The sequence below is a fragment of the Schistocerca cancellata genome, chromosome 1 (assembly GCF_023864275.1).
Source record: "Schistocerca cancellata isolate TAMUIC-IGC-003103 chromosome 1, iqSchCanc2.1, whole genome shotgun sequence".
Taxonomy (NCBI): domain Eukaryota; kingdom Metazoa; phylum Arthropoda; class Insecta; order Orthoptera; family Acrididae; genus Schistocerca; species Schistocerca cancellata.
In genome coordinates, this window is record NC_064626.1 from 1,134,302,147 (window position 1) to 1,134,327,160 (window position 25,014).

The following is a 25,014-nucleotide window of genomic DNA, read 5'->3' on the forward strand; positions in this document are numbered from 1 at the left end:
CCTTAGAACATGGGCAGTCCCGCTTTACTTCTCTGCTGCTATTGTGTTGTCCTCAGCCATTGACCTCTCTTTCAGCTCTCCAGTCCTTGCAAATTCTGATCGGTGGGAAGTAATTGATGATGTTCACTCCAGTAACCAGTTCCCACTCCTCGTCCAACTACCAGATGGAGCAATACTTGAAAGAAAGTCACCATCATGGATGGACAGCAGAGCTAACTGGATGCTGTTCAGCCAACTGGCAGTATTTGAATACTGAGGCAGTGAACAGGAATGGCTAGACCACATCACACATGCAATCCACCATCCCACTGAATTATCCATCCCAAAGTCCTCATGTCATCTTCAAAGGCAACCTATACCTTGGTGGACTGCCACATACCACTCAGCAATCTGGATCTGGCATACAGCTCTGTGATGTTTTAAGTGCCACCCAACAGTAGAAAACCTCACAGCCTTTAGAGTTGCAAGAGCCAAAGCACAACGTATAGTCAAGGAGTGTAAGAAGAGGTCATGGCATGTGTTTCTGGACTGTATCAACAGCTCAGCTTGTTCTACAAAAGTATGAAAGCAATCAAAAGAATTGCTAGTAAATGCAGTCATTCACTAATAGCAACAATACTGAAGCAGGGTTTCTCCAAACAATGTCCAGAGACATTGACTCGACAATCGGAAAGCATTTTGCAATGACTACTGCCATTGTCAGTGTTTAGTAGCATCTTTGGTTTAAGAGTTGTGTACATTCAGAGCACTCATAAAAGATAAGAGTTTAACTGTGTAATAACAATTAATAATGGCAATATTATACCATAAATAAGTAAACCAGTACCTATTGTAAGCTCTGTATTGAAGGTTTCACTTTCATTGGAGTATTTTTTGGAAAAAAAATAAAATAAATATTTCCTAGGCACCAATTTTATTCTAAGTTTTGTTTACATTATTTTATACTGTAAGTTACATGATTATTTCAATAAAGTACAGTTTGTGTTGTCAGTGTATTCTTGCACACTATCCATTTGACTTCTAGTAAGTAGCCAGAGTGAAAAAAAATTTCGGAAATAAGTGAGAAGTTCATATAGTGTAGGCTCAGTTCTTTGTTTCCTTTTATAGATTTAACCATTTCTATTGCCCTGGAAGTGCTGAATTAGTATCCAAACTTTAGGCCCACACTTTATAAAAAATTTAGTATCTTAACTGAGTAGCCTAGGAGGTTATTCTTGTTTAATTTACAATAAAGCTAAAATTTGTATGCTGTATGTGAGAAATGTGTGATTTGTTATAAGATTGTTAGTTTTGTGGTGTGCTGTGAGGGTTGTTGTTGCAGTTTCTTTCATGTGAGTGACTAGTGACATGGGAATTGGGTAAATGAACAAGAGTCACTGGATTTTTAGGATTTGCTATAGAGATAGCCCCCCCCCATGAACCATGGACCTTGCCGTTGGTGGGGAGGCTTGCATGCCTCAGCGATACAGATAGCCGTACCGTAGGTACAACCACAACGGAGGGGTATCTGTTGAGAGGCCAGACAAACGTGTGGTTCCTGAAGAGGGGCAGCAGCCTTTTCAGTAGTTGCAAGGGCAACAGTCTGGATGATTGACTGATCTGGCCTTGTAACAATAACCAAAACGGCCTTGCTGTGCTGGTACTGCGAACGGCTGAAAGCAAGGGGAAACTACGGCCGTAATTTTTCCTGAGGGCATGCAGCATTACTGTATGATTAAATGATGATGGCGTCCTCTTGGGTAAAATATTCCGGAGGTAAAATAGTCCCCCATTCGGATCTCCGGGCGGGGACTACTCAAGAGGATGTCGTTATCAGGAGAAAGAAAACTGGTGTTCTACAGATCGGAGCGTGGAATGTCAGATCCCTTAATCGGGCAGGTAGGTTAGAAAATTTAAAAAGGGAAATGGATAGGTTAAAGTTAGATATAGTGGGAATTAGTGAAGTTCGGTGGCAGGAGGAACAAGACTTCCGGTCAGGTGACTACAGGGTTATAAACACAAAGTCAAATAGGGGGAATGCAGGAGTAGGTTTAATAATGAATAGGAAAATAGGAATGCGGGTAAACTACTACAAACAGCATAGTGAACGCATTATTGTGGCCAAGATAGATACGAAGCCCACACCTACTACAGTAGTACAAGTTTATATGCCAACTAGCTCTGCAGATGACGAAGAAATTGAAGAAATGTATGATGAAAGAAAAGAAATTATTCAGATAGTGAAGGGAGACGAAAATTTAATAGTCATGGGTGACTGGAATTCGAGTGTAGGAAAAGGGAGAGAAGGAAACGTAGTAGGTGAATATGGATTGGAGCTAAGAAATGAAAGAGGAAGCCGCCTGATAGAATTTTGCACAGAGCACAACTTAATCATAACTAACACTTGATTTAAGAATCATAATAGAAGGTTGTATACATGGAAGAACCCTGGAGATACTAAAAGGTATCAGAAAGATTATATAATGGTAAGACAGAGATTTAGGAACCAGGTTTTAAATTGTAAGACATTTCCAGGGGCAGATGTGGACTCTGACCACAATCTATTGGTTATGACCTGTAGAGTAAAACTGAAGAAACTGCAAAAAGGTGGGAATTTAAGGAGATGGGACCTGGATAAACTGAAAGAACCAGAGGTTGTACAGAGTTTCAGGGAGAGCATAAGGGAACAATTGAAAGGAATGGGGGAAAGAAATACAGTAGAAGAAGAATGGGTAGCTCTGAGGGATGAAGTAGTGAAGGCAGCAGAGGATCAAGTAGGTAAAAAGAAGAGGGTTAGTAGAAATCCTTGGGTAACAGAAGAAATATTGAATTTAATTGATGAAAGGAGAAAATATAAAAAATGCAGTAAATGAAGCAGGCAAAAAGGAATACAAACGTCTAAAAAATGAGATCGACAGGAAGTGCAAAATGGCTAAGCAGGGATGGCTAGAGGACAAATGTAAGGATGTAGAGGCTTATCTCACTGGGGGTAAGATAGATACTGCCTACAGGAAAATTAAAGAGACCTTTGGAGATAAGAGAACCACATGTATGAACATCAAGAGCTCAGATGGAAACCCAGTTCTAAGCAAAGAAGAGAAAGCAGAAAGGTGGAAGGAGTATATAGAGGGTCTATACAAGAGCAACACACTTGAGGACAATATTATGGAAATGGAAGAGGATGTAGATGAAGATGAAATGGGAGATACGATACTGCGTGAAGAGTTTGACAGAGCACTGAAAGACCTAAGTCGAAACAAGGCCCCCAGAGTAGACAACATTCCATTGGAACTACTGACGGCCTTGGGAGAGCCAGTCCTGACAAAACTCTACCACCTGGTGAGCAAGATGTATGAAACAGGCGAAATACCCTCAGACTTCAAGAAGAATATAATAATTCCAATCCCAAAGAAAGCAGGTGTTGACAGATGTGAAAATTACCGAACAATCAGTTTAATAAGCCACAGCTGCAAAGTACTAACACAAATTCTTTACAGACGAATGGAAAAACTAGTAGAAGCCGACCTCGGGGAAGATCAGTTTGGATTCCGTAGAAATACTGGAACACGTGAGGCAATACTGACCTTACGACTTATCTTAGAAGAAAGATTAAGGAAAGGCATTGTATGGAGTGTAGCCATGTATGGAAGTGAAACATGGACGGTAAATAGTTTGGACAAGAAGAGAATAGAAGCTTTCGAAATGTGGTGCTACAGAAGAATGCTGAAGATTAGATGGGTAGATCACATAACTAATGAGGAAGTATTGAATAGGATTGGTGAGAAGAGAAGTTTGTGGCACAACTTGACCAGAAGAAGGGATCGGTTGGTAGGACATATTCTGAGGCATCAAAGGATCACCAATTTAGTTTTGGAGGGCAGCGTGGAGGGTAAAAATCGTAGGGGGAGACCAAGAGATGAATACACTAAGCAGATTCAGAAGGATGTAGGTTGCAGTAGGTACTGGGAGATGAAGAAGCTTGCACAGGATAGAGTAGTATGGAGAGCTGCATCAAACCAGTCTCAGGACTGAAGACCACAACAACAACATATAGAGATAGGAAGAGAGTGGATCAAAAGGAGCAGATTGGTGTCCTTCAGGCGAAAATAGATAAGGCAAAGCAAGATCTGGGAAGGTTAAGGGTGTGGAGCAAAAGTAAAGGTGGGAAGTGACAAAAGGTTATAGAAGAAATAGGAATAGGACTTCCTCAGAGAGCTTTGTTGTTGATGTGGGAAACAGGTTTGATCTGTTGTCACAGTTGGAAACATGTGAACCACAACTAGATGCAGAAGTAGACAGGATACAACAAACCTTCAAAAAGTGTTTCAGAAGTAAGAAGTCAGAAAAAGTTAGCCTATTGCAAGTCTGTGTCAGATGATAGAGGATGTAGGTTCACTTTGCAAAATCTTCACAAACGAAGGCACTGTGGTAATAGTGGGTCGGGTAGCACCAGACATGGACCCTAATTACTTAATTGAGAGTGATCTGGTAAAGATCTTCAGCAACAAGACATACTGGAGTTGGGCTTGTGTCTGTTCTGAGGCACCATGATCATCCTCATTTAAACTCTTCTGTTAGGAGAGTTAATTTAGAGGTAGAATAGTTGCTTGGATCAGGTATGGGGTCTCACTAACTATCAGTAGGTGGGACTATACTAAGCATGATCTTCACATCAACAGGAAATCAAAGGGAAAACTGTCTGAGCTAATAGTTAATACCTTAAAGAGAGCACTATCACATTCAGTATATACCATTGGTTAAAAGTGACAAAACAGTGCATTTTAGGGTAGGGAGGGCAGAAACAAAAGATGTTCAGAGACAGGTTGAAAATGACATACAAATTGATAAAAAAAGGCAGCCAGAAAGCAGATTTTAATATACACAATTCATGCAAACAGCCTCTAAATGAAACTGGAGGTGTTCAGAAATTGACAGAAAAATTAAGTTCGTCCAGTTGTAATTCAACCAATGCATAAAAGCAATTATCCTTATTGCATCAGGAAATCTGAGGACTGACTCAAAAGCTTAATGAGTCGCTTATTTGTATTAAAGAATTAGTATTGAGCAAACAATGAAAAAATCTGCCTCTCTGATCATCATATGACATTTAGTATACATATGTTTATTGTCACAGGATTTAAGTTAGCCTCTTACTTCTGTAGAGAAAATATGGAGAAAGAAGGAGCTTCCATATTTGTTAAACTGTTTTAATTTCAAGAATCTTTATTTTAATACATTTTGTTCAGAGCAGCACTTAAAAGCTTGTGCAACAGAAGTAGTATTTTGTAATAAGTTCTTTATAATAGTAAGTGTAATACAGAGTACCTTCAGGAAACCTTAACCTATTCATAAAAAACCCCTTCATAAAAAAAAAAATCTACCACACATTACAAAACAGGGGGACAATGGTTGCTCGTGATTTTAATGTGGATTTATTGAAAAGCTCTGTGTCACTGCATAATTACTGCAATCACTAACACTGTTATTCAACTTAATTCCAATTGTGAACTTTGCAATTAGGGTATGTCAGTGCTCTGAGACTGCTGATGATAATATCTTTGTAGACAAATCTAGGGAAAAAAGTCACATCACAACACCACTAGTAACTGGGCTAGCTGATCATGACATGTAGCATCTTATGTTAAATATTGAAACTTGTCAGGATATAAAATCTATTAAACCCTAGTACAGGAGTATAATAAATCAGTCAAAAATTGAGAATTTAGAGATTGCTCAAACATATGAATTGAACACCTGTTTACAATACTTCTGGCTCATACGGAAAAGAGCATTCATTAAAGTTACTTTGTCATTTGAAAATTGATTTCCCATAAAGATCACTCAATTCAAACAGACATCTAAAAATAAACCATGAACTACACAAGGAATAAAAGTATCATGTGGACAAAAAGGAAATGGCATCTACTACTGAGTAACTTATCTGAGGTTAGCATTATAACGCATTATAAAGAATACCGCAAAATACTGAAGGAAATACACTCCTGGAATTGGAAAAAAGAACACATTGACACCGGTGTGTCAGACCCACCATACTTGCTCCGGACACTGCGAGAGGGCTGTACAAGCAATGATCACACGCACGGCACAGCGGACACACCAGGAACCGCGGTGTTGGCCGTCGAATGGCGCTAGCTGCGCAGCATTTGTCCACCGCCGCCGTCAGTGTCAGCCAGTTTGCCGTGGCATACGGAGCTCCATCACAGTCTTTAACACTGGTAGCATGCCGCGACAGCATGGACGTGAACCGTATGTGCAGTTGACGGACTTTGAGCGAGGGCGTATAGTGGGCATGCGGGAGGCCGGGTGGACGTACCGCCGAATTGCTCAACACGTGGGGCGTGAGGTCTCCACAGTACATCGATGTTGTCGCCAGTGGTCGGCGGAAGGTGCACGTGCCCGTCGACCTGGGACCGGACCGCAGCGACGCACGGATGCACGCCAAGACCGTAGGATCCTACGCAGTGCCGTAGGGGACCGCACCGCCACTTCCCAGCAAATTAGGGACACTTGCTCCTGGGGTATCGGCAAGGACCATTCGCAACCGTCTCCATGAAGCTGGGCTACGGTCCCGCACACCGTTAGGCCATCTTCCGCTCACGCCCCAACATCGTGCAGCCCGCCTCCAGTGGTGTCGCGACAGGCGTGAATGGAGGGACGAATGGAGACGTGTCGTCTTCAGTGATGAGAATCGCTTCTGCCTTGGTGCCAATGATGGTCGTATGCGTGTTTGGCGCCGTGCAGGTGAGCGCCACAATCAGGACTGCATACGACCGAGGCACACAGGGCCAACACCCGGCATCATGGTGTGGGGAGCGATCTCCTACACTGGCCGTACACCACTGGTGATCGTCGAGGGGCACTGAATAGTGCACGGTACATCCAAACCGTCATCGAACCCATCGTTCTACCATTCCTAGACCGGCAAGGGAACTTGCTGTTCCAACAGGACAATGCACGTCCGCATGTATCCCGTGCCAGCCAACGTGCTCTAGAAGGTGTAAGTCGACTACCCTGGCCAGCAAGATCTCCGGATCTGTCCCCCATTGAGCATGTTTGGGACTGGATGAAGCGTCGTCTCACGCGGTCTGCACGTCCAGCACGAACGCTGGTCCAACTGAGGCGCCAGGTGGAAATGGCATGGCAAGCCGTTCCACAGGACTACATCCAGCATCTCTACGATCGTCTCCATGGGAGAATAGCAGCCTGCATTGCTGCGAAAGGTGGATATACACTGTACTAGTGCCGACATTGTGCATGCTCTGTTGCCTGTGTCTATGTGCCTGTGGTTCTGTCAGTGTGATCATGTGATGTATCTGACCCCAGGAATGTGTCAATAAAGTTTCCCCTTCCTGGGACAATGAATTCACGGTGTTCTTATTTCAATTTCCAGGAGTGTATATGGGGTGTAATGAAGACAGAGAGAGGTTGGGCCAGATAAGAAGAGGAACAGACAGCTCTAAGAATAAATCAGACATTGGTAACAAGTGCATATAGTGTTGCAAATTTCTTAAACAAGTACTTTGTTTCTGTTACTGCGGTTACCACATTCAGCAAACAGTGCAATGAAATAGATGAGACCAGTCTCTGCGAATGTAGCGTTCATCACAAAATCCTTAAAATTAAAATATTCTAGTGCATATGATAACATATCAACAAAGTTAATCAAAGAGTGTTCATGTGAGTTGAGTTCTGTCTTGTGTTAGTTGTGTAATCAATCTCTTATCAGTGGGACATTTCTGGGCCGGCTAAAATATGCTGAAGTGATGCCTCTTGACAGTAAGGGGTATAAAGAGATACTGTCAAACTATCAACCAATTTCACTTTTACCAGCTTTTTCAAAAATATTTTAAAAGGTTGTGTTGAAGCACCTTCTTGAGCATCTGACAGCAAATATTATATTGTCCAAGTAACAGTTTGGGTTCCTTAAGAGTTATGATACATAGCAGGCTACTTACACTTACACTGAGAATTTATTTTATTCATTAGGTAACAAATTAAAGACTCCTGGTATTTTCTGTGACCTTTAAAAAGCCTTTGACTACGTGACTCACAACTTCCTCTTTAGTATATTAGTGTACTTTAGTATATTAGAATACTGTCACTGGCAGTACTGCAAAATGGTTTGAGTCTTAACCTAACTAACAGGAAACAAAGGGTGGCACTGTGAAATACCTGCAAAGTACAACTGAATAATAAATTCAGTTGGGAAGTTGGAAGGACATACCACAGAATTACTGAAGGGCCTAAACAAGCCTGTATTTGCAATGCGTATGATATCAAATGTACAAGATATAAATATAAAGAAAACTTGCATACTTTGCTTACTTTCATTCTATTATGTCATATGGGATCACATTTTGGGGTAACTTGTCAAACCAGGCAAAAGTTTTATAGAGTAAAAGAATGAAATAAGATTCATTTGTGGCATAAATTCAAGAACATCATGTAGAAACCTGTTCAAGGAATGGGCCTTGTAACCACTGTTTCTTAGTATATTTATTCCTTATTGATATTTGTTGCAATTAATATGTCTCTATTTCCAACCAATAGCTCAATACAGAGTAGCAATATTAAGAATGAGAACCATCTACATAAAGATCTAAAATCACTTATCTCAGCTCAAAAAGGAGTCCAATATTCAGGAACTTGCATTTTCAATAAACTGGCAGCAGCTATTAAAAACGTGGCTCCACATGAAGCACAGTTTAAACAAAGTTTGAAATACTTTTTGGTAGGCAACATTTTTTACTTCATAGATGAATATCTTATCAGAAACTGTTAGACCAGCCTAAGTGAAAATGTCTGCTAGATTTCAGTTTTGACAAGTCTTGGTTACAAGAGGCAAGCTTAGGCATTTTGGATACGATAAATTTATTAAATGTGCATAACCATGTTTCATTCTGACAGTGTATTAATTCCGTAAATATTAGTAGTTACAATTTAATATATTCACATATTTTGACAATCTCCTGACAAATAATCATGGAAGAGAGTATTATATTCAAATGTTCTATTTTTTTATGTTATACTTTCTGACATGTTCCACACCCACGAGAATCATCTAATTTTTGGGTCTATGGAATGAAAATTGAATCTAATGTAATCCAATCCGTCATTCTGCCGCTACTGTGGAGCCACGGGGAGGGAAAAGTCAGACTTTGGATTCAACAATTCTGAGTCTTATAACTGCCCCTTTTCCATGTGAAAATTGGAATGGTACTGTCTGAGGCTTGTGATACTGCACACAGTCACAACCAAATCCAGTACAGCATGCTGCGACACTTACAAGAAGACAGGACATTTTGCCAACTCTTGGAGAGAGGCCATTTTGATACATTTTTTTCAAACCAGGAATGGGCTGGATGTGTCTCAGAACTCATCACAGTGTTGCCTTAATGAGCTGTGTGAGGAAGATTAATCAGTATCTGGTCTGGATGTTAGAGACTAGGCAGCTCCTTAACCACTTTGTGAGGATTCAGGAGATGCTGCTCTGCGTGAGTTCTTTAAAGACTCAGTGAGGTTTCTGGGCCTCAGTTTTTACTCCAAACTGCCATGGTTACCACACCGAAAGCACTTGATGCCCAGGACCCAGAAACATTGAACATCTTGAAGTGTCTTTTACCTGTAAGTCACAGAGTCCCAGGGTGTGGACAACACATCTCCTTCAGTATTGCAAGGCTTTTGTGGGATCGTGGTTAGACTATGGTTGCACAGTATGCATACCAGTGAGGCCTTCATACTTGAAGATCATTGATGCTATCCACCATGAGGGGACCAGGCTGACCACAGGTGATTGTAGAACCAATCCCACACCAAGTGTTGAGGCTGGAGAACCCTTCCAATTCACCAGCCTACCATAGTGCTGCTCATCCAGGTATGGGCTGTCTTTTCACTAATTGTCCATGAGCAACAAGACCGTTTTGGGATCTGCTTGAATCAAGTGCTGGAGTCACTTGGTCTGAGGCAAGTACAGACCCAAATCAGGATTTTAACAGATTAGCACCCTGGTTAATGCAGAGGGACAGAGTAACTTTAGATTTAACATAGTACAGGAGAGGCTGCACTCCTGCATCTGTTTTTAATACATTATTTTATGACTTTTCTACTGAGCACCATATCTATGTAACTGTATTTGTGAGTGGGTCTAAACAGGGGACTCCATTAGTTACTCTGTTCTTTTCCATGAACAAGTCCTCAAGATTTGGCTGACTCAAGAATTTACTGTCTTTGATGCAGAATTATATGAAATCTTGAGGTACTGTAGCTCATGAGCTGGGTGTAAGTGTTAAATTCCTCATCTGTCCTGACTCCCCAAGTGCTGTTCATTTTCTACCACACTTATAAGCAGCAAATACAGTAGTCTAGGATATCCAGGACACTCTTCTCTACTTGCAAAGGCTGGGGAAGGAAGTATCTTTCTGCTGGATGTCAGGGCACATGCCTATTATAGGGAACAAAATGGAAAACGCAGCAGCCAAGGAGGCATGTTGTGATCCTCAGATACTTTAGTGTATGTCTGCTAAATTTATAGCAAACAGAGATAGTAGCAAAGAAGCAAGAAATGTAAACATCATGCCTGATGCAGAAATGAACAGCAAAAAGGTAATAAGCAAAACACTTTTTTCCTTTTATCATTATGTCGGGAGTGTCAGCAAAGAAAAGTTTCATAAAGGTATGAAATTACATGTAAAGTGGGTTGCAAGTCACTAAGTGCTCTTGCTCTCAAATACTAGATGAATAAAATTTGGTATTCACATATTGTGGCCTAAATATACACATCAAAAAAAGTTTTGCATCACCCCGGTTCCCAGAACTCCTGAGGATAGACGTTGACTATGGATAGTGTACCACAGACGCAGTCCCTTTTAAAGTTCAGAGATGTCACTAAACGTGCCCAAAGATGTAAACAACCATGCATGAGCAGTATCTATTAGACAGAGGGGGTCCAACAGCCAATCAGTTCCAGTCATTTCACCAGGAAGGAGGTACATAGCCCGTGTTGTCTGTAGTCCAACCATGCCTAGATGTTCAATACCGCTGTTTCATCGCGTCCGCATTGTTACTTTGTGCCAGGAAGGGCTCTCAACAAGGGAAGTGTCCAGGTGTCTCGGAGAGAACCAAAGTGATGTTGTTCGGACATGGAGGGGAGACAGAGAGACAGGAACTGTCAATGACATGCCTCGCTCAGGCTGCCCAAGGGCTACTACTGCAATGGATTATGGCTCGGAGGAACCCTGACAGCAATGCCACCATGTTGAATAATGTTTTGCGCAGCCACAGGATGTCGTGTTATGACTCAAACTGTGTGCAATAGGCTGCATAATGCACAACTTCACTCCTGACGTCCATGGCGAGGTCCATCTTTGCAACCACGACACCATGCAGCGCGATCCAGATGAGCCCAACAACGATGCCGGATGGACCGTTCAGGATTGGCATCACATTCTCTTCACCAACGAGTTTCACATACACCTTCAACCAGACAATCGTCAGAGATGTGTTTGGAGGCAACCCGGTCAGGCTGACCACCTTAGACACACTTTCCAGCGAGTGCAGCAAGGTGGAAGTTCCCTGCTGTTTTGGGGTGGCATTATGTGGGGGCTGACATACGCCACTGGTAGTCATGGAAGGCACCGTAACGGCTGTACGATATGTGAATACCATCCTCCGACCAATAGTGCAACCATATCGACAGCATATTGGTAAGGCATTCATCTTCATGTACGACAATTCATGCCCCCATCATCCACATCTTGTGAATGACTTCCTTCAGGATACCACATTGCTCAACTAGAGTGGCCAGCATGTTCTCCAGACATGAACCCTATCGAAAATGCCTGGGATATTTTCAGAACAAGATTTTCACTCTGCAGCGGAGTGTGCGCCGATCTGAAATTTCCTGGCAGATTAAAACTGTGTGCCGGACCAAGACTCGAACTCAGAACCTTTGTATAGCTGTGAGGACGGGATGTGAGTCGTGCTCGGGTAGCTCAGTTGGTAGAGCAACTGCCTGCGAAAGGCAAAGGTCCCGAGTTCGAGTCTCGGTCTGGACACAGTTTTAATCTGCCAAAAAGTTTCGTGCCTGGGATAGATTGAAAAGGGCTGTTTACGGACGAAATGACCCTCCAACCACTCTGAGGGATCTACGCCAAATCGCCATTGAGGAGTGGGACAATCTGGACCACCCAGTGCCTTGATGAACTTGTGGATAGCCTGCCGCAACAAATACAGGCATGCATCAATGCAAGAGGATGTGCTACAGTGTATTATAGGTACTGGTGTGTACAGCAATCTGGATCACCACCTCTGAAGGTCATGTTGTATGGTAGTACAATATGCAATGTGTGGTTTTCATGAGCAATAAAAATGGCGGAAATGATGTTTATGTTGATCTCTATTCCAATTTTCTGTACAGGTTCTGGAACTCTCGGAACTGAGGTGATGCAAAACTTTTTTTGATGCGTGTATATGCTGCTGAATGTAACTACAAAATTACATCACTGTATGTCACAAAGTTCAGCAGATATGAGGGAAGGAGGAGATGGACAGAGAGAATGGGGGAGGACATGGACTAATAGAAGTGAAATAAATACATACCAGGACAGTGCAGCGTTCTCAGCTTGTACTGCATAACACCTTCTATATGTCACAAATGGATTATGTAATAGATCTGTGCACTGTTCATTTGAATGATCTAAATCTCCTGCCTCACTTTTTATCTTTCAAAGCAGTAACATAAGCTGATGGTACTCCTCTTGCAACCTCTCATAATGACAAAAATGTCACACAATAAATGAATGAAGTTACACATAAGTACCTCATTTCTTCCATCTATGTGGGACCAGATGTAATGTGGCTTACTGAAAATCTAAATAATTCAGAAATATTCTCTAAAAGCAAAAAATCACACTCTTAATTTAATGTTTTAGAGGAAATAACTTCTTCAAATTCTTTTTTCTAAGTTTTCTGCAACTACGGTATCCCCCAAAAAACTTTCACCTGTCACTGAAAGCTAGCCCATGCAATGCTGAGCTTTCCATCTTTCCTGCCAACTTTGGCTAGCTTGTGGAATAAGTAGCATCACCAGGTGCCTTGCTACTTAAGTTCAATGATCTTTCCAGCAGGGCTGGACCAGACATCAGAAATGGATATCAGAAAACTTTGCTCTCTTCTCCCACTGAACCAAACAAATAATGTTTCATCCAGTGTTTCAGTATAAGGGAAAGAATGGATTGCTACTCATAATAAAGATGACACATTGAGTTGCAGACAGACACAATGAAAAGAGTTATGATTTAGCTTTCAGTCAAAGCCTTTTTCAGAAAGTAAAAACACATGCACATTTCATTGAGACAAGCAAGCTCACCTCATACCCACATAACTGCTATATATGACAGTTCAGACCAGAGCTCATGGGGATGGCAGTCTTCACATCATCTCTGTATGCAACTCAATGTGTCATCTTTACAGTGAGCAGCAATCTATCCTTTCTTTATATTGTTGATATTCTAACTTTGAGTTTCCATTGTTTGGTTAAGCAGAAGTTTTCAATTTCTTTTCAGTCCTCCTTTCATTCTGACATAGATGATATCCCTGTACCATATTCTGCAGACATTTATTTCACCATTTCTCCTTTGTCTATTCTGTTTAGTGATTTCAACTTTTTTTCCATCGAAAGAACCACTTTCTTTCACTTTGAAGCCATTTCACTCACATACAAATGCAAAACACAGGAACAATACCCATACACCTTCACTCTGTCAGGAACAGAACACTAACCATAGTAGAGGCAGTTGGAAAAGTGGCACTGGCAGTCTCTATGTTGCCTGCAGTGTCAACATATATTGCACCATACCAACTGTATACCATACATTTCTGGGTTAAAAAAAGAGGAAATAAAAAAGGAATGTGGAAATCTGAATTAATGAGGATTGGATAAATGAGGTTCTTGTGTAATGAATAAATGATCTTGCTGGGTTCAGGAACGTAAATTAACTAATAAATAAATTAAATATTTAATTTTCTCCATGTAAGCTCTGAGGAAAAATTTCTTTGAAAAAGAATTATTTTATTAGCTGTGACCCCTCACCTTCTGTGACACTTTCACCTTCATCTTTAGTGTCCCTTTTCATCTTATAAGGTGTAGTTTTCTCTTAGCATGTGTTCTCAGTTAACTGAATCACCCTTGTCCCCCTCCCTCAAATTCAAAGCCCTCTAACCAATTCCTGTGCCTCGCCTAAAGGATATGTTGTTATGAAAATAGGAATGCTATCATCTTATGTGTATCTAAAAGAATCAAATAAGAAGGTATTTTGTGTCTGAAGACTTGTCACTATTGTGTATTTTCATGGGAAATGAACCCAGAAGAATCTTTGGTTGATGAAATAACCAGAAACTGTTGTTTGGTATTTTCTTGAATGTGTAACACATTGTAAGAGGTGAAAACACAGCTTAACAGACAGAAAGAAATTCCCATGAGAGACCAAGGATCAAAATTGGGTTCGGGTTTCTAATCCCACTCTTCCCCACAGCATGAAGTGGCACATTTACTGTTAGTTTCATGAAAAATGATGCAAAACATACCTAAACTCCTTGCCGTTGGGTGCTTGATAGGCACTTTATAACTGCTTATTGCAGATGGGCTACCACTTGTTTCGGTATCTGAGTGCTGACATGTGTCGGATTTGTTGTGACGATGTTTCATGTTACCTTTCCTATGTAGGCTGGATGATGGCTGTCCTCTATCTCCTGGAAGGAATAGTGTATACATTATAAGCTAAATAAATTCCAAAAAGGATTTTATAGTAACATTAAATTTCACTAGTCTTTAAAACTATATTCCCACTGTTATGATGTTAATATTTCTGTGAAACCCTGCAGTGGGACTTATTTCAAGACTGATCCACTGTTAGATTTTATTCTCTACACAATTTGATGTTAACATTTTATGGCACAGGGTGGCACATGAAAAACTGGTTCCGAGTACTAAGACTGCTCATCATCATCCGGCAGTTGCCATCTATTTTTTGAAGTGGTTGTATGATTTGTACTGTCAGTAGAAAGCCACTGTGACTTCATTAAGACATTTGAAGTAAATATCTCAGCAAGAAGTATCCTCTCCAAGGAAGAACTGCAATAGTGGATGCATGAGTTTTATCTGTGGTGCAGCCTAAGGGAAGTGTACACGTGTAACTCAATATCATTAGAACAACTTAAGGACAATGTTTGTAATGAAATTTTGAGATTTGATGCTGCAGAGTTATGCAAAGTTTATATTAACATGTTAGGGCATGTGCAAAAGTGCACTGAAGCACAAGGAGGTAATTTTCTGAACCTAATGTAATGTAATGTAAAAGACAAGATCAATTCTGTAAATAAAGACTTTTGCATTAGCTTAGTTGTTATTTATTTATTATCTGATTATAATCTGTTAAAAGCAAACAATGGAAAATATAGGAAGCCGGCCGCTGTGGCCGAGCGGTTTTAGGCACTTCAGTCCGGAACTGCACTGCTGCTACGGTCACAAGTTCGAATCCTGTACCGGGCAGGGATGTGTGTGATGTCATTAGGTTAGTTAGGTTTAAGTAGTTCTAAGTCTAGGGGACTGATAACCTCAGATGTTTGATAACCTCAGATGTTTGATAACCTCAGATGTTAAGTCCCATAGTGCTCAGAGCCATTTGAACCATTTTTGAAATTATAGGATGGAATGTAACAATATTATGAGAAGGAAAGTTGCTACTCACCATATAGTGGAGATGCTGAGTCACACATAGGTACAACAAAAGCTTTTGGCTATAGGCCTTGATCAGCAATAGACACACATACGCAGGCACAAAGAGGCGCACGCACACGCGCGTGCGTGCCTGCGCGCGCACACACACACACACACACACACACACACACACACACACACAACTGCAGTCTCAGGCAAATGAAACCACACTGTGAGCAGCAGCACCAGTGCATGATGGGAGTGGAAATTGGGTGCCACTCCCACCATGCACTCCCATCACGCACTGGTGCTGCTGCTCACAGTGTGGTTTCAGTTGCCTGAGACTGCAGTCATGTGTGTGAGTTGTGTTTAAGCGCACGTGCGTGCGTGTGCGTGCGTGTGTGTGTGTGTGTGTGTGTGTGTGTGTGTGTGTGTGTGTGTGTGAGACAGAGAGAGAGAGAGAGAGAGAGAGAGAGAGTTGTGTTTGCATATATATGTGTGTGTGTGTGTGTGTGTGTGTGTGTGTGTGTGTGTGTGTGTGTCTATTGTTGATGAAGGCCTATGGCTGAAAGCTTTAATTGTGACAGTCTTTTTGTTGTGCCTATCTGTGACTCAACTTATTATCTGTTTAGATATTTGTTGTTGTATCTGTTTGTGGTGGGCAACAATTTGTGCAAAACTGGTGCACAATCAGTACCTGTGGCCAGTTTTTCGTGGACCACCCTGTAGCAATGCAGTTAATTGTGAAGCAGTTTCACAGGAAGTGGGAAACTGTACCTATAGCTGGGTCAGTATAAGTTGATTCCTGACAGTTGCTGTGCACACAGCTCAACCAATAAATAATACAATTTTGTAAACATCTCTATCGGAACACCTCAGTGTTGTCACAGCTCTCTAAACTGCTACTGTTTTCACATGCAGCATTTAGCACTTAGCAGTTGGAAGTTGGCATCAGTGCCGCAAGCTGTCAGGGATCTTCTTACGCTGTCTTTGATATACATAGTGATTTCAACTTATGAGGCTTGTGCTTACCATCTGATGCAGCATACCAGTGAACCATATTTACTTGATGAGTAAGTTCATGTTGAGTGCAACTCTCATTTTCTGAATGTCCAAATGTTTTAAACTGTAAAGTGTGATCCACTCCTGAAGCATCCATTAACTTTTTTCTGTGATGGTCTGATGACACGGCAAATGTGGCATAGGGGCTCATCTCATACAGCTCTGCAATAATAATGTTTTCTTGAACTGTGGGCTTGCAGTTACCACAAACAGTTTAAGCATAGATAGATTTTCTGATAGTGGCAAGTTTTGGCAGCTACTGGTATATCATTTTCAATCAGGCTAGTGCGCAGCATAAGTTCCATTATGAATTATAGTTATTATTTGAAAGTGTGCCACATGTTTAAAGCATATGTTACATGGTAAAAAACATAATAAGTTCAAAAGATAAACTTGTGGGTGTCCAGATGAAGATGCTCATGGGCATGTAGAAATGTCTGTTGATAACAGATGCTCAAAATATGTGAAAAACTCTCAAATAGTTTCCATAATTCATAATGGAAACATATACCATGCACTAGCACATGGTGATTGCTTGAAAATTATACAAATGTTGAAATTTGCATATTGTGCATCTTTCAACAATGAGATATCCACTTGGAGAAAATGAATACATCTGATGACCTGAAATAATAAAAAGATCACTGCATAACACATAATTATATTGAAGGAAAAAAAAACACCACACGCATATTTTTTCAACTGTACTTCACTGAAAATTTTTATTTTTGAGAAGTTTAGCATCTGCTGCTTCACTCACATAGGCTGTATGGCCTGTAGTGATTTTTTCTATTATTATTATTATTATTATTTAATCAAATTTTTATTTTGTTCACAAATTGCAACTTCTAACCTTTTCATGCTAATTAAGGCCATATAAGTATTGCCTTTTCAAAATGTACTTCTCATCAAAAGTGATTCCGGTAGGTGGAGTCCAAAATTTTTGTTAATCATGCCTTTTGCATCCTTGTGGAGATGTTTCCATAGCAACTTTCATCTCTTAACAAATACTGTATTTCCTTATATCTAACTGAGGAGTGAAATGCCAATTTTGATAAATTTGTAATGAAATATTTTCTTAAAAAGTTTCATCCGCTATTGCACTCCCTAAGGGGCTGAATTACAAGAAACACTGTCATATGTACTTCTTTTTTAAATTTCCAACTGACAAGTCAAACACCAATTGTCATAGATGTAGCCTTAAAAATCATTTAGTAGTTCCACTGTTTTACCCCCTTAGTGGTTGAACTTCCAAAAATGCTAAAACCCATATTTTTTATTTTCTGACTTAGATAACATATACCAGATTTCGTAGTTTTAACTTCAAAATTCCCTTAATAGAAACATACTTTCAAAATGCCTTTCATCCCCTATTTAACTCCCTTAAGAGTGGAATTTTGAACAATACCTTCTTAAATAATGCCTACAGTATAAGATCCACACACTCTCCACACTTAAGTTTCTATCCTTAGCCATTTGGGCTGGGCAATGATGAGCCAATGAATCAGTCTGACTGTATTTCACCCCTTAGGGGTTGAATTTCCAAAAACAGTAAAACGTATTTTTTCAACTGTAACTGAGACAGCCAGACACCAATTCTCAAAGATTTAACTTTAAAAATGCTTGCACAATGAAATATTTCCATAAAAACTATATCCCCCATTTCAACCCCATAAGGGTTGAATTTCGCAGAACAGTGAAACACATACTTTTTTTATTTCTAACTGAGATGCCAAATTTAAATTTTTATTGATTTAGCTTTAAAAATGCTTTCGTAATAGAATATTTCCATAAAAAGTCTGATCTCCTATATTTCACCTCCTTAGTGGTTCAACTTCCAAAAACACTGAAACATGTATCTTTCGTACTTGCAACTGAGTAGTCAAATACGAATATTCATAGACATAGCTTTAAAAATTCTTTAGTAGTTCTTTAATAATGGTATATTTTCAAAAAAAGCTGTTGCCCACTATTTTGCCCCCACAGGGCTAAATTTCCCAAAAAAAAAAACCTTCATGCCCTTAGGATTGGAATTTCAAAAAAAGCAATTCTTAAACAATGCCTACAGTATAATATCCACACCTTCTCCAAATTTTGAGGTTTTATCCCTAGCAGTTTGGTCTTGGTGGTGAAGAGTCAGTCAGTTGGTGAGTCAGTCAGGACATTGCCTTTTATATATAGATATTTAATACTATTTCCAGATTTTCTCCTAGTATTCATTCATCCATTTGTTTATTCATTCACATACTGTGTATCATAAATTCCATCCTTTAGAGATGTGGCATACGGCAAATTATGTATTAACAAGCCAAAGCACCACTGTAGGCTACTTCTTTTACGTAAACTAACAAGCAATTGTGTGTAGTTTTAATCTACTGACATTGATAATTACAAGAGTTACTTTTAGAATATTGTGTAGAAATGCAGCTACTTAACCCTTTCAACACTACAGATGTGCTTGCCAAAGGATGTGCTGGGTGTTGACAAATAAACCAACTACCTGTGTTGTAAACAATTTGTAGGGTACCACTTCTTGTGTGTTGAAATACCTGCACTGACTTTCTTGTGCTGTGCTGAATTCATAGCTTATAAGCTAAATGCCATATGTTCCATACATCCACTATCTCCTGTTGTTCTGCGCTCATGATGCATGCCAGCACAATAATTCATTCACAAACAATTCACAAGGAAGATTAAGTGGTTGCTGGAATATACTTCTGATTAATCTGAATATGTTTAGAGTCCATAAATAAAATTACTCATTCTCAAGCAAAATTTAAGGTCATAAATCAATGTTTTCAAAAACAAAATCTTTTCTTATGTCAGAATAGTTTGATCACGTCATAAACAGGTGAGTCTGCATATATATTTTTTTTTTTTTTTTTTGTTAACTGACTCTGTGCTGTGTAATCACTTCACACACGAATAGATATTAGTAGCACAAGTAATAGGATAGATTAAAAAAATTACTTACCAAGTGGCAGCAGGAGAGCACACATGTCAAGCTTTCAGAGCCAGTGGCTCCTTCTTCTCACAGTAGCAATGAAGGGGAAGGAAGAGGAATGAAGGAAAAGGACTTGTGAGGTATAGGAAAAGGGGTAGATCTCAGAAAAGTCACCCAGAACCCCAGTCAGGGAAGCCTTACCAGACAAGATGAGAAGGAAGGACTGATTGTTGGGGACTGCATCAGATGAGATTTGAAAACCTGAGAGCTTGAAGGTGGAAAATAGGAAGATCACTGCTAAAACACTATACGAGTTAATGAGAGTGAAAAGCTAAGTGCACTGTATGTGATAAGAGGTGGGAGGGTGACTGCAAAAAATAGATGGGTCAGTAAATGAAACATGTAGAAAAACTACAAGGGAATGAAGAAAGGAACAGTTACTGTGAAGAAATGCTGCAACCACAGAAAATAACATAAATGAAGGCTGTGTGGTTGGTCAGAACCAAGGACATGTTGCAGCACCAGTTCCCACCTGCAGAGTTCTGAGTAACTGATATCTGGGGGAAGAATCCAGATGACATGTGTGGTGAAACATGTACTGACGTCACGACTGTCATGTTATAGAACATGCTCTGCAACAGTACATTGTGTGTTGCCAGTATACACCCTCTGCCTATGGCCATTCATCCTAACTGGTAACTTTGTGGTAATCATGCTGATGTAAAAGGCTGAACATTGTTTATTTAACAGGTGGTATATGGTATGTGTCATTTCACAAGTGGCCCTCCCTTTAATAGTATATGTTTTGCCAGTTACAGAACTGGTACAGGTGGTGATAGCAGGGTGCATAGGACCTGTCTTTCAGTGGGAACAGTCACAGAGGTAGGTACCATATGATAAGGAGATGGGTACAGAAGACGCTTAGGGTCTTACAAGGATATTGCAGAGATTGGGAGGAAAAAAACAAGCTACTCTAGGTATGGTGGGCAATATCTTGGACAGCAGGGACCTTATTTCAGGGCATGATTTTTAGAAATTCATAGCCATATCGAATATCGGCTGACAGTAGTCCCAGAATTTGATGTGTGGATGTGATGGTCTAGGGAAATCTGTTTCTGAACTAGGCTGGTGGGGTGATTACGTCCAGCAACTGGAAACAATGCCAACTGTCAAAATGTAAGTACTGTTGTTTTTTAGTAGATTTAACGTGAACAGAAGTGTGTAGCTGACCTTTGGTGAGGATACGAACATCAAGGAAAGTGGCATGGGATTTGGAATAAGGCCATGTGAAATTTAACTGGAGAATGGATTTATAAATTCCAAGAATCTTGACACATCAGCCTCATCATGAGTCTATACGGCAAAGATGTCATCAATGTATCTAAACCAGACCAGGGGCTGAAGGCTTATGCATCCCAGGAAAGTCCCCTCCATGTGACCCATGAGAAGGTTGCCACAGGAAGGAGCCATCCCGGTTCCCATGGCTGTACCCCTCATCTGTCTTTGTCTGCTCTCCTAAAAGATGAAAGATGAAGTAGGTGCTGGTAAGTATAAAGTTGATAATGGTGAGCAGGAAGGATGTCACAGGTTAGGAATCAGATGGGCTCTGACTGAGGAAATATTCAGCAGCAAACAGTCCTTGAGATGAAGGATGTTGGTCTAGAGGGACGTGGCCTCAATCTTTCATTGTCTGACCTGTCTGTTCTTCATAGACCCCCTACCACATCTGTCACATACAATGCGCTTGGCTTTTCACTCTTATTAACTCATGCTTGCTGTTTTATCAATAATCTCTGTCTTGCATATCACCCTATCTTCCACCTTTAAGCTCTCAGGTTTTCCAATCTCATCCAGTGCAGTCCCAACAATCAGTCTTCCCTCCTCATTCCAGCCAGTAAGTCTCCCCTGACTTGGGGTTTTGGGTGACCTTTCTTAACTCTGCCCATTTTCTACACCTAACCAATCCTTTTCGTTCACCACACTTCTTTCTCCTTCAGTCCTTCTGCCTGAAGAAGGAGCCATACACTCCAAAGGCTTTCAAACCGTGATACATTTTATATGTGTATTCTCCTGCCACCACTTGGTGAGTAGATTCTTTATCCATCCAATTTCTTATATTTTCAAAAATTGATTATTTTCATTACACGATAAACACTGCAACATGTAAAGAATTGAGTCTGTCTGTTGCTAATATACTACTTCATTGGAGAGAGGCTGCCAACTTGAAACATTCGAATACTTTTTACAAGGATCAGTATGTATTTTCAATATTTTTTATGTCCATAGGCAAACTTTGCATAAAAAAATCACAATACCCAAGCATAACTGTATACATTACATGGGAATAATTTTTGCGTATCAGACACTGATGAATATGTACAATTCTTATGCTGTGTAATCACATCATTTACAAAACAGATATAGCTCCATCTAAAGCATCAGTTTCTTGTCAGCATACTTCATCATTTGGAGAGATACACAAAGTGAGAAAATGTAATTTTTTGAATACTTTTTACAATACTCATGTATTTTCAATCATTGTTTATGTGCTTAGCAACTTTCGTAGCCAAAAAGTGACGATACCCAGATATAATTGTTCCCATCACTTGGAATAATTCTGTCACAGTTTAAAGTGATGAATATCTATAATTTTTTTTAACAGGTGGAATGAATTTTGTGTATTTATGTCACATACAGAATAGATATTGTAGCATCTGAAACATCACATCTGTTTGTTGCAAGCAAATTTCAGTACCTGGAGAGGTGCTTCAGACTCAAAAACTTGAAGCATTTGATTATTTGTTTCAACACACAATATATACTTTCAGTCCCACTTTACTTCATTAAGTAAATTTCATTGTCAAAACACAGGATATCCCAATATAATTGTCTACGTTAAGTGCTAATAATTTTAGCTGATTGAAAATAAATGAATAAATGCAAGTTTTATTGTACTGGTGCAGTGTATGCTGTGTAATTACATTATTTACAGAAAAGATACTGTAACATCTGAAACACCAAGTCTGTTTGTTTTCCAGCAAACTAAGCTCACTAAATAAAAAAAAATTAGTCACTTCTAGAGAAATTGTTACAAGCATCATTTAATACCAAGTAATGCTACCCATGGACTTGTTAACTGCTAGATTTCATTACGAAGTGAGTCCACGAGGTTGTACAGGTACATTGCATCCAAGTTAAACCTCTCACTGATCGTGCAATTCCACCAAATTCTTGGGATGCTGATATCAGGGGTTTACTCGTTGTTCCAACATGTCCCACATATTGTTTATGGAGTTCAAGTCAGCGATTCTGTAGGCCAGTCGAGATGTAGTAGGGTGAGGGATTGCTCAGGAAACCAGTCACATTATCTACCAGCTCAATGAACTCTGCTGCTCCTGTCTCTAAAAATAGGGATGTTAGTAGCATACTCATCATGCAGATGTTGACTGAAAGGCAACACCTGGTCATTCAGAATGTTTGGATAAGCAAGCTGATTAATGTTAGTAGTCACTTCAGTGGATGGGCCCAAATTATGACAAGGAAAACACCCTCAAAACATTGCAGACCCACCTCCGGCTTGTACCTGACCTTGTACACATTCAGGGTGAAATGCTTTATTTGACCTTAGGGCACTCAATGATGTACATCATTTGAATATGAGCAAAAACATGATTCATCAGACAACATTACATTCCAAAAGTTAGCTACTGTCCATGTTTGATGATTTCTAGTCCACTGAAGACATGCAGCTTCATGTGTCTGTGTGAGCAATGGTCTCCTGCGAGGTTAACAATTCCAAACGTTCATTGCATCCAGTTCCAATCTCAATGTTCTCTCACTAATAGGTTAGTACTGATTTTCATTCACTGCCTACAGCAATTCCTGCTGGCTTTAGAAGCAATTTTGATTCAAAAACCATAAAATGCATCTCTGATTGCTTTCACAATCAGTCAAGATCATTTTGTGATCACTATTCTGATGTCATGTTTCATGGTCATGGTTGTTACACCACTGCTGGTAGACGAGCTGAACATTTCCTCATGAAATACCAACGGATCCAGCAACTTCACACAGTATTTGGCTATGAGCATGACCAAACATGATTGCCCCTTTTTGCCATTCTGTCACAACCTCACACTTACCCATGTTTACCTATAAAGTTCATTTGAAACATAAATGTCTCACTGGTCACTACTTCCTTATACTCATGTAGAGCTATCGGACAGGCAGTTGAGCATTACTTGATCACTGCACCATCTGAAAAGACTTAACAATTCATCTGTGTGTGCATGCTGGAGTGACAAATTCTTTATCTGGTGAGCTTATTTCAACCAAAGAGATGAAATCAGGACTGTTGAATACTATTTGCACCCCCTGTATCTATTTTACATACTTTCTTTTGATCTGGGGTTTTGACCAAGTGAAAAGGTAACAATACCTTTTTATATCATCTTTTTTACATATCAAGTTTTTTGTTTTTTAAATAATATACCCAGAAGTAGCAATTAATTTCAAATATCAGGTTTAATTCCTGATGATTAGTAATGCTTCTCTGTGTGATAAGTTTCAAAACAGAACAACACACAGAACAATAATATGTTGCAAGTTTTGCCTTGGTATCTGGTTTCCCAGTGCACTTTCTGGTTTGCGCAAAGCAAGCTTCTGCACATACTTTTCTTTGAATGTTTAGTTAAAATAACATTGAGAAAATGCCACCACGCATACTGAAGGGATTCTTGTCACTGAAGTGCCTTCCTTTGCCACCTTTTCTCAGTTTTGTAGCATATTTTTCTACATTTTCCATAACAAAAAGGGTGAAACATTGTGAGTGCCATGTTTCATCCTGTAGCCAACCTGAGAACAAGAGCAATGAAAAGTCACAAATCTAGAATGTGAAAAAAATATTTCTTATACCATTTCAGTTTGACACATTGATCCTACTTAACTCATTACCATGTTACAGTAGTCAACTGCAGCCATAATTGAGTTGCAGGCTAGCAAGTTTTCTGTGAGTTTCTCTTCACAAACATTCTTCGTTTTACATGTGCTCAACATCCACACTTCTCTTTTACTGCAACACTTGATAGAAAGCACCTTTTCAGTTTACTTAAGCTCAGTTTCTCTTAATTTCATTTTCCTCTGCAGTTTTGACATATTGTGCCTATTCTCACAAACAGTGACTCTGGTGAAGACTAAACATATTGTGAAACTTATATTAACTTTATCGACAGTATTTCTGATTTTAAACAAGCTTTCACTTCCAGAACTTGCAGAGCTGTCACTGAGCTGTAGC

The 25,014-nt window shown here is 39.9% G+C and overlaps 1 protein-coding gene across 1 annotated transcript in view; it reads right to left on the minus strand.

The window, feature by feature from the left end:
* Positions 1-25,014, minus strand: part of LOC126133935 (Down syndrome cell adhesion molecule-like protein Dscam2) — a 367,718-nt gene that overhangs the window by 34,306 nt on the left and 308,398 nt on the right. The window contains exons 28-29 of the mRNA XM_049915191.1: positions 16,748-16,957; positions 14,584-14,748 (exon numbers count right to left, since the gene is read on the minus strand). Of these exons, the coding sequence (XP_049771148.1) occupies positions 14,584-14,748; positions 16,748-16,957 (375 nt within the window). The remainder of the gene's footprint in view (positions 1-14,583; positions 14,749-16,747; positions 16,958-25,014) is intronic.